At 32.5% G+C, this 11761-nt stretch overlaps 2 protein-coding genes across 2 annotated transcripts; both read right to left on the bottom strand.

Annotated features, from left to right (window-relative positions):
* Positions 1-9576: 9576 nt before the first annotated feature.
* Positions 9577-9906, bottom strand: LOC107760946 (uncharacterized). The gene has a single exon (XM_016579091.1). The coding sequence runs from the start codon at positions 9904-9906 to the stop codon at positions 9577-9579; it is 330 nt and encodes a 109-aa protein (XP_016434577.1).
* Positions 9907-10077: 171 nt separating this feature from the next.
* Positions 10078-11547, bottom strand: LOC142173726 (uncharacterized). Its single transcript, XM_075239361.1, has 4 exons — positions 11285-11547; positions 10705-10830; positions 10286-10656; positions 10078-10166 (listed from the first exon to the last, which is right to left on the bottom strand). The coding sequence occupies exons 1-4, from the start codon at positions 11545-11547 to the stop codon at positions 10078-10080; spliced, it is 849 nt and encodes a 282-aa protein (XP_075095462.1).
* Between the last annotated feature and the right edge of the window lie 214 nt (positions 11548-11761).

Below are 11761 nucleotides of genomic sequence, written 5' to 3'. Positions count from 1 at the left end.
ATCTCCAATGTATCAGCATCCAATTTCTGCTTCAGCCCGCTCACCTTAAGCATCTCAACTTTGATTTCATCCAGGAGAGCTGATAGGCTTTCAACTTGATCCTTCATCTCACCTTGGCGAGATAGCAGCAAAAAACTGACAAGCTTATTAGGACCAAACCAGTCAAGACAATAGGGTAAAACAAGCTACATTCTAGAGTTTTGTTTGAAAACAGCGGAAGCACCAGAACAACAATCATTGCGAACGAAAAAGCAAGAGCTTTTAGAGAGAAATACAAGGAATGGTCAAGTTCACGTTGTACCCGACGTTCGTCTTTTCGTAGAGAGTCTACTTTTTCCTTCAAATTCTTCAATTCAGCTTTTAGTTCTTCAACAATCTTCTTCATAACCTGAGCCATAGTAATTTTTGGAAGAAAAAGAGAGAGTTTTAGAGAGAAGGGAGGAGGAAAAGAGAATTGGAACAGTATGGAATGACGGGAGCAATTCAAATGAGCAATTCGTCGTTACATATATAGCCAGGTAAGACCTAGGGTCCCACGTGATATAAAATAACAAAGATTAGGAGCTTATGTAATGTTTATTTGACTCATTTTATTAATAACATAATTTAATACTAGTTGAAAGTTTACTTTCTCGTTTGATATTTGAGTAATTTAACGAATTTCTTTAAATTATTTTATTTTCGTGTTATTATTATTACTATCAGTTTTTGTTTTTTTTTGGTTTGGGGGATAAGCCTTTAATTTAAGAGAGTAATCATAAAATTAAGAAAAGAAAAGCGCATTCAAGACTTTAACATCTCAATATAACTACTATTTTTTTTTTTGTTTCTCGGGATTGATTTTACTAAATTTTGTACAGAATTAACTCGTCTTTTTAAAAAGAAAATTTGCAGAAATATCAGAAGTACAAGGTTTCAAATATTGATCACAGAAAGATTCGTCAAACAAATAGCTTGAAATGATCTTATCTGTCCTTAGAAAATAAAAATTTTACCTCCTACGGCAAAGCTTTACACCCTATTTATTATAAATAAAAATCATTTTAAAATATTATTTTCTATAGTTATCTTTTAGTTTTTATAGCAAAATATGTATTTATGATCACTTCCTATTATTAAGTCATTAAATACGCTGTCTAATATTTTTCTCTCACATTCTTTCAGTTTATTCTCTCCCAAAATTATCGTCCAGTATCTTATTTCTCTCTCCATGATCTCTCTCACAACGCCAGTCTTCCCTATTGTTGAACCACTTCTTCTTTATCAGCGTCATTGTCTTCCTCAATTTTTAATATTTTTTGCTCCAAAAAGTTATGGTAAGTGTTAAAGTTTTTAGCTTTTGGCCGGTTAAAGCTTCTTCTTTTTCTCTTTACTATTTTTTAAAAATATTATACATTGTTCATTTTTCACCAGAAAACTTGAAATTTCCTTTTCAATGGCTGATTCAACAACTTAAAAGAGGGTTACCAGAGGTATACCCACCAAAGCACTAAATTTCGATGGGCCATCTTTCGATTTGCAAATCACTAAAGCAGAACATGTATTTGCAGGTTCATCAGTAACCACTGAAGCCGAAAGGAGAACAAAAATACACAATGACCCTACGAAACAAGGTCAAGTTGAGAAATCTTCAAAAAAAAATCAACACTTCCTGATGTGGAAAAGAGAAGAAAACTCATGGATGATGCTTCAGGGAGTAAGGAGAGGTCGCTAAAGGAACTAAATGACAAGGTAATTGTAGATATATTTATATGTATTCGAGTCTGTATACATTGATTATTAGCTTGTACGGTGGTTGTCTCTTCTTGTATGTAGATGTATTTATATGTATTCGATATTGCCTATGTTTACCCTTAAAATTAGATAACAATTAAATTTATAAGTAATTTTAAGGATATGTGATTTCACTTGGCACAAAGTGATGAATATGAGAATTAATGTTAGAAATTGACTATGAAATAAAGCAAACCGATATGAAATGCAGTTTGGCCCTCGAACTGGATCACCCTCGAACCAAATGAATATATAATTGAAAAGGATGAACTGCAGCAGAATAAGAGAGCTTAAGAGAAAAAATATATTATATCGCTTGGTTATGCATGAATGTGATGATTATAAATGATTAGAACCGCCCTTTATATAGTAGAGGAATTCTACTTATGGTACAATTCTAAATATAGAAGGAAATCTCATGATTGGCTAATTAACCGGTCCTGACTTGATACGTGCCGAGATTTCTGCTACGATCCTTGCCCGATCGTGAATATCTCGGCTTTCTGTTATTCGACTTAACAGGCTTCCTTCGATCTCGCTCGATCTTTATCCCGCTTCGGTTTCGATCTTGGCTGGTCTCGACCTCGATCGGTTTTTGGTTCATGAACTCTGCAATCCATCTTCGTGATGTGGCTCGATACAATGTGAGGTCGGACCTCTGGTCTGTCACCCCGGTCTCGATAAGTCATAAAAAATTAGGTAAACCCGATTTTGACCGTATACAGCCTACACTAATTTTTACTTTTACAGTAATTTATTACTGTTGTAGTTAGATGTATTTATATGTATTTAAGTTCATTCAACAACATTTTTAAATACACCAGTTGTTTGTATTTAGTTATGTATTCACCCTAACTTTATTCATATGTATTCTCAAGCCAACTGTATTCTGCAATATTTAAAATAACAGTCATTACCATAACTCACAGTTTTTGTGGTATTTATCAGTGCATTATGTTGTATTTCATGAATGAGTTATGTATTTCACATCATCTATATTTTCAGCCATATATTTTATCTTTTTAATTCTTTTTTTTTTTTTGTATGCATGAAATAAAACTCTTTATTAAACACCCGCCTATTTTATCACCGCATATCAATTCTTACACGAACACCGACATAATCTCTGACCTCAAAGAAAAGCTTACTCCGTACAAATTATTTAGTACTACTTATTTTGGAAGTTCCTCGATATGAAGCACTGTGAGGTTCAACATCAACTGTTCAGGTGCTTCATGGTTCTGCAGGTGGAAGAAAGTCATGTTGATTCATTTTTAATATATGTGAAAGGTACAACATTATATTTTTCAGTCATGGAGTTTGCGGTAGTTACTGGTCTCAATTATGTTAATGACGCTGAAGAATTGAGTTTAACACAAGGATGCCTAACAGGATTGTGGATACATACTTTGGTGGTGCAAAGAATGTCAAGAAGAAAGATTTGTTGAAATACTTTGATGACAAGAATTGGGGTTTTGACAATGCTGAAGATGCCATTAAAATATTTGTGTTGTATTTCATACATACATTCATATTATCTATTGAGAAGAACTGCACAACCATCCCAAGACTACATTGTGACTTGATCGAGAGCGGAGATATTCTGATTACCCATGGGGTAAGGAGGCATTCCAGGCCCTTATCAAATCTATTAGCAAGAAGATGGATTCCCAGAATAAGTATTACAGGATAGCTGGGATGCCTCTCTCTATGCAACTATGGTTGTACGAGTATTGTTCAAAAGTTGACCCCAAAATTACACTCCGAGTTGATAACCGGATTCCCAGAATGCTCAATTAGAAATCCACTGTCAACCAGCTAACTTATGCTTACTTGATGAATGGCATGTTCAACGACCAGTGAAATGTGGTAATTTATTACTCCTTCTATTTCAATTTATGTGAACCAATTTGACTAGGTACGGAGTTTAAGAAAAGAGAGAAGACTTTTGAACTTGTGGTATAAAATGAGGCATATATATTTTGTATGGTTATAATTCATTGCATAAAGGTAAATTTTTGCCAAATAAGGAAAGAGGTCATTCTTTTTTGCACAGACTAAAAAGGAGATAGGTTCACATAAATTGAAACGAATGGAGTATTATTTAATTGACTAATATTTTATTCAACATATGTTTATGTTATTAAAAACAGTGTTAAACTTAAAAAATTAATACAGTTGAATACATCATACATCTATGTCCTTGTTTTCACAATTAACAGAAATACAGAAGAATACATAATACAATTTTATAGCTACACATTTAATTTAATGTTGGATATTTTTTATACAATACAATTGAATACATATGTATATATAATTGCCCATATACATAAAGCATATTACAGTAGTAATCATACAGCAAGTGTGATTTACATGGAGTGTATTTCTATTTTCAGATGAAATACAACAACATTCAACCAACCGCTAGCGAGCTTGCTGTTATTCAGGTGCCTCTGGATAGTGTTGATGTAGTCAAAAGTCCTCTTTATACAGACACCAATGAAGATGATTCTGATGACTTTAGTCCTACACCGCCTCTTCAGCCGAAGAAGAAACATGATGCAAGCGTTGGTCCATCTTCATCACCACTTCACAAAAAGCGCAAACAACAGCTAATTGATCCCTCAACTACAGAGAGTCCAATACCACATGTGTCCGCAATACCTCAAGCCAAGATTTCTCCCACTGCTAAGATTGAAATCAAGGAAACTGTACTGAGTGTTAAGAAGCCAGCTGATTCTAAATTTGATGATTTGTCTGCTTTGAGGCATGATCTAAATTCATTCAAGGATTATATAAGTATTGTTAATGCATATTCAACTTTACAGTTATGTATTAACTTTCTTATATGTTTCTAACCCCTCTTCAATTATTTGTGTAATTATTAGGTGATGAGTTAGTTCACTGCTCTACGATCATTGATCAATGAAAATTTTAAAAAACTTTCTGAACATGCTAAAGCAAATCAGAATATAGAAAGGGTATATCAAAGAAAGAAATATACTGGGAGACATGATGGTGGTATTCAAATGTCAACCGAGGCCAACTTACATGATAATCCCAAAGGCCAAACAAAGCATGATATACAACATGATATAGCTGTTGGGGAGAATTCATAGGTTAAAATTTTTTAACCTTTTTAGTATATATGTAGTATAATGATACATGTTTAATCAGTGTATTTATATGTTGCTATAACTGTATTCATGATTTTTTGAATACATATTTTTAATCAGCCTTTTATGTTATTATTTAGTTTATTCTTTATATAGCAACATATATGATTCAGAATACACTTATATACATGTGAATACAGTGCTATATATTTATTTTATGATTTTTTGAATGTATATTGTTAATCAGCTTTTACTATTATTCAGTAGTCTCTTCTGTTGAGCCAATGGTCTCCTAAAAACGGCCTCTCTACCCTTCCGGGATAGGGGTAAGGTCTGCATACACTTTACCCTCCCTAGACCCCACTAGTGAGATTTTACTAGGTATGTTGTTGTTGTAGTAGTTTGCAAGATGACTTATAGACCAAGACACAAATATACAACAACATACATAATTCAGAATATACTTATATACATGTGAATACAGTGTTATATTAGTGAATATATTTATAGAATACATGTGGATACATTGACGGAATACAAGTGTGTACACCTACTTTGAACTTGGTATTTTATGTTTATTCTAATCTGTTAAATATAATTCTTTCAAATATGTGATATATTAATGTATTCAATTGGGTGTATGTTAAGGCTATGGAAAGGAAGCTGAATACTGATATTCATGACGATGGACATCCACATGCTATTTTAACTGGAGACACATTAAATGCATCTACAGGGGATATTTCTGTCTGTGGTGAATTAAGAAAGGAGGGACCTACTGCATCAGAGGTGACGTGTGTTATACCACCCAAAACTGGCGAGGATGTACCGGAGAAATACATGTGTCATAATTTGAGTTGGCGGATGATGACCTTCCAAGTCAAATTCCAGAAACTAGAATTGTGATACATCCATCAGCAAAACTTGTTGATTCACCGCATTTACCTTCTCATAGGACTCGACGTCCAAGTTGATGGAATTCTTCACCTTACGAGACAAACTTCGACTCAACCGATTAGTAAATTTTTATACAAAAACTATATTTTATAAAGCTATGTTTTATATCCCCATATTAACTTTAATTAGATATCGTTATTAATGACTTCAATGAACTGCAGATACTTCAGTAAAGTTGACTCCCATATTTGACAAAAAATATCCCTTTGAAGATGATTTAATATCGGGGTCACATTATACTTTAGTCATTCAAGAATTCGAGAAATGGATTCATGATGGTCTGCTTGCTAAACATGATCAAAAGTAAGTTTCTTCTTTCGATCTATAATGTATGGTTTTACTCTTTATAATGTGAAGTATAATATTTTTTTCCAAATCCTTGTAGAAAGGATAAGGAAGACCATTACAAGAAACACAAGTCAACACTGCCTATACTATTGGATTTTGGAGTTCATGAAGTCACTTCAAAAAATTAGTTTTACCTTCTATCATTTGACGGTCAACTATGGAATGACAATGTAAGATATATCCCTTTTATATTCAATTTAGTTAAATTCAATTTTTTCATTGTTTGGTTTCAATGTATTGAAATATGCATTCAGTTTATTTACATGTATTTATTCATGATGTGTCAATATTTGTGTTTCACTGTTTTATTCTGCATATTCAAATTTTGGATTCACTGCATTCACCATGTTGTATTCATTATATTCATATGTATTATATATTAACAGTAGTTAAGTTATTCTCAATACATGTTGCTGTTGTATTCAATATATATCAAAGGTTTATAATTACTGAATTCATTGTCTCGAAATATGTATTCAAACTTTACTGTATTCAGTGTCTTCACTATATTCAGTGTCTTCACTATATTCAATGTTCAATGTATTCCCTGTATTTCACTGTATTCAATGTATTTCAATGAATTCACTATATACAGTGTCTTAACTTTATCTCAAGCTTCACTGCGTTTCACTGTTTTATCCAGCAATATGTATTCAGCTATCTTTGACTGTTTTATAGATCAATATATTCAATGCAAGTGTAGCCAAGGAAGAAGATGTTGTATGTGAATACATAAGGGGCTACAGATTGCTATCTAATGTACCATGGCATATAGTCGATAATGTCTTGATACCAGTTAATTTGAAAGATAAACTTCATTGGATATTGGCAGTTATCTCATTTAAGGAGAGATGTATCAATGTATATGACTCCTACCGATCAGCAGGCCATGATGCCTATGTGAGTTCTGAGATAGATAAGCTTGGTAAGCTTGTACCTCTGTAACTATCGATCAGTGATTTTTACAGAGATAAGCAAGGTATAGATCGATCCCGTGAACCAGGATACAATGACAAGGCACAAACTAAGCCTTTTGATGTTGTTTTTGTTTCAAATGTACCTCAACAAAGAGCTGGGAGCATGTATGCATTCAATCCTTTTTCTGATTCTTGTATCATTTATAATCTTATATATATATATATATATATATATATATATATATATATATATATATATATTGTATTTAACTGTGTCAATCTACTTTTTCAGGGACTGTGGGTTGTATGTCGCAGCATACGTAGAGTATTTGAACACTTATGGATTGGTTCCACAAATAACCTTTGATGCCAATTTACTCCATCAAAGATATAGTGCCCTCCTTTGGGACTATGTTATGCAGAAGATAGACGCCGATGCCATAAGCGACAATGAAGCACCCACAAAGATTGTTAGGCAATTCACAGATTCAGATAGTTCTGTGAAGATAGTTTTAAAATAGTTTTCTGTAAAACGGATTGTATTTGCAGCTTATTACTAAATACATCATGGTTTTACTCAACCTTTTTTTGTTTTTGAATACATGAATGTCTTTTGTTTTTAAGATGTTAATGAATGAATCCGTAACAGTCTTTAAGTTGTGCTATTAATTCATATAATATGTTGTATTTATGTATTAGCATAATCATCCACATAGTTCTATTATGTATTTATATAGTTGTATTATGCTGATACATATCCCTGCTATATTCAACATAATTCAATAGTTTTAATTCCCTGCTATAATCCAGCTATATTCTGCTATTTTTCAATGATAGGCAGCGTTGTTTTCAATGGTTTTTTTACTGTATTTATTATATTTAAATGATAGACAGTGTTGTATTCAATGGTTGTATCCATCGTATTTTATTGTATTTATTATATTTCAATAATAGACAATGTTTTATTCAGTGGTTGTATAAATGTCCTGCTATTTACATGCCCTGCTATATTCAGCATAATTCAATGGTTTTAAATTTCTGCTATAATCCAGCTATATTCTGCTATATTTTAAATGATTGGCAGTGTTGTATTCAATGGGTTTTTATTGTATTTATTATATTTAAATGATAGATAGTATTGTATTCAATGGTTATATTCATCGTATTTTACTGTATTTATTATATTTCGAACTTAACTATATTCAGTGATTATATTCTGTTTTATTTCCTACGTTTGTATTCTGCTATATTTATGTATTAGTTTAATCCTCCACATAGTTGTATTATGTTTTCAGAAGTTTTTTTGAAATTGAATTACATATGTATTCAATTTCTTTTTTGAATGTACACTCATGTATTTTATGTATACATGTCATGCTATACCTCATACCTGTATATAAATCATTTTATAAAGATACCACGAAACATAATAGCATTCAATTTAGTAATCTAAACTTAAAAAAATCATCCAATAAGAATCCAATACACCAATGAATCAATATGTAATAGAAAACTTGAACAAATCTATGACATATAGTTATTGCAGTAATTAAAATCAGAATATGAACTAATTCCTACGTAGAGCATTTCTACAAGTACGCTTATTATGTCCTCCCTGCCCACATATACTACACGAATGTTGATTTTTCTTCTGAAATAATTCACTTAACGGCTTATCGCGCTTCTTCTTTGGCCTTCCAGGAGGTTTTTTCCATTTGGGTGGTAAGACAACTTTCTCTGATATATGTGTTGGTATATTCCATTCACTTCGGTCAGACAGTGGATATACGGGCACCTCGTATGTCATTACAACAGACTTTGGTTTGTAATAGTCCGAGTAATAATCTTCCGGCATTAGAAACTTGCTTTTCAAGACAGCCCAAGCATGTGAGCATGGTAATTCGTCAACTTAGAACCGCCCACAACTGCAAGTTTTCTCTAGGAGAAAAATGGTGTAATGCCTTCCTTCATCATTCACCATGTGCAAGTGTTCAGTCGATGGTACAACCTACATTAAACGGAGAAATATGAGTTGTGGATATTTGTATAAGTCGTGTATCTGTCAATGACTAAACGTATTAAATACCATATACATGTATATAAGAAAAATATTTAAAATACACTGAATACAAACACTATTTATCTGACAGAATATTAAAGTGAATACTTTTATTTGTGAAATACAGTAAAATATTGTCAATACAAAAATAAAACCACTAAATACAACCAATGAAATACAGTTGTAGTAACATGTATTATCAACATATAATATGCAGTTAATACAACATTTTTACACAACAAAATACATGCACTAGTATTATTATAAAAAAGGCAGGCAACAGGTTAATAATAGAGGTTGTATCAGGCATAAATACATGATGTATTCATATATTTTAATTTTGTCAATGCAAGTACTTATAACAACAAAAAAAAAACTTACAGTCATACGTGTAGACAATATCTTATTCAATGTAAGGATCTCCTGGCATTTTTTTTTCAAGCGTTGTGTACATGTGTGAAGCTTCTTTTCGATTGCTGCAATTCCAACATCCAAACATCTTCCTAACTTCTTCTAGGAAGTCGTATATTGGCAATTCTCTTACAGATACAAGTGCAGAATTAATTGACTCGGCAATATTTGACGTCATAGTCCATCCCCGGTTAACAGGTTCATACAACCTAGCCCACTTATCGTATCCAGCTAATTCCAAGTATTCTTTCACCCGAATATCTGCCTTCTTCACCTTTTCCACTAGACTGTCAAATTCATCCTGAGTGTATGCTTTTGCCATCGAAAAGTATACCTCGCTCAACTTTGCATGGCTCTTTTTGAATTTCTTATATATGTTGTTCCATAGATGCCATATACAAGCAAAATGGGGTACCGTAAGATACACTATCGATAGAGATTTGATGATGCTCTCATTCCTATCTGAAACAATGTACATGTTTTCCCGCTCGCCCTAAGCTACCTTAAATTGCTCAAAGAACCACAGCCAAGCAACATCATTCTCTGAATCAATAACACCATATGCTAGTGGCAATATATGTCCTGTAAATACAATTGCATACAGATAAAAAAATATCATTCAAGATGTATTAAAAAGTCAAAATACCATATTTTATGTTAATCAAACTTGTATGTATTTTTTTTAACTGATTAGCCTGCACCATCCAACGTGCTAGCAGAGACGAATGTCCCTGTATATGTCGATTTTAGGTGGCTGCCATTCACAACCACTATGGGTCTACAGTAATCGAACCGCTTTATAAAAGCATACAACGATATATACAAATACAAGAACTCATTTTTAGGTAGTTTTTCCATTCTAATATGTGAACCGGGATATGTCATATCCAATGTATATAAGTACCCTGGTAATTTATTGTATGAATTAGCTGGTTCACCTATCAAAAAATTCATTGCCTTATCTTTAGCGCGCCACGCCAACATGTAACTAGCATCTACACCAAAGTCCGATTTCACATCATCAATTATATCCTTTGGCGTGTATTTCCTCTTATGATTAGTAAAGTTGGACCTAATCATTCCCCCAATCAACCAACTGGTTGCTTGACATTGCTCTTACACTTTATCCTTCAACGAACATGTATGTTTATCATTGAACTCCCTCACTTTGAACATTTGTGATTTGCTAATACTAGAAACCTTAAATCTCCATTCACAATCCTCAGAAATACATAACAATGTATAGCTGCAAATACATTTGTGTTATAAATACGACTGGTTATGTATGGATAAAACATATACAGATCCTACAGTTGATTCGGCTACAGACACACATTATTTTCATTTGCCAATAAAGTTTTGAATATATAAACATACAACGAAATACAATGTATGTTACATGAATATACTATAAAACTTTTTTTGAATACATTGCATGAAACAATGTATAAACATACATTAATATACTGTTTCACAACATTCAATTACAAGAACACTGATACAGAAACTTAGCATGAAGGAAAGCATATATTATGAATACAATATTATACTTGTTGTATTTATAAAATTCTGCCATGAATATTTTATAAAACTATTACGGATACATATCTATATAGTTGAATACAACATATTGGTAAAGAGGTTGTAAGTAATAACATTCAAACTTGATTGCATTAGACCTATCAACCCGGAATTGAAACCTTTCAGCAATTGCATATTGCTCCATCACCGCCTTCAATGTCGCCTTATCCTTATATACTTGTCCAGCCATGACCTCTCTTTGATTAGTTTTTGAAATAATCAAATTCCTTTCCGATTCGAAAACCTCAATTGGTTCACTTGAGTTTAAAGACTCAAGCGCAAGTATATCAATTGTATCAAATTTACTCACCCCATCTGTTTCATCTAGTTGCATTAGGTCACTTTGAATTAAACTTCCTCCAGCTATAATTTCTTTATCCATTGTAGTTATACACAATAGATATATCTTGAATTCTCTGTTCTCCTTTTTCAACTATACATACATCCTGTAACCCATGTCGTTGTGTATTTCCATAGGCGTGCAATTTTCTTCCACTTTGTTTTCAATTTTAATTGACTTTGAGCTCAAATCTATGGCAAGTTGCTTCGAAATTGAAGCAACCAAATCATTGTACGACACATACTCCTTTAACAGT

This window comes from Nicotiana tabacum, chromosome 19 (genome assembly GCF_000715075.1).
Source record: "Nicotiana tabacum cultivar K326 chromosome 19, ASM71507v2, whole genome shotgun sequence".
Lineage (NCBI taxonomy): Eukaryota > Viridiplantae > Streptophyta > Magnoliopsida > Solanales > Solanaceae > Nicotiana > Nicotiana tabacum.
The sequence above is the reverse complement of the archived record's forward strand: the minus strand, read 5'-3'. Positions and strand labels throughout refer to the sequence as shown.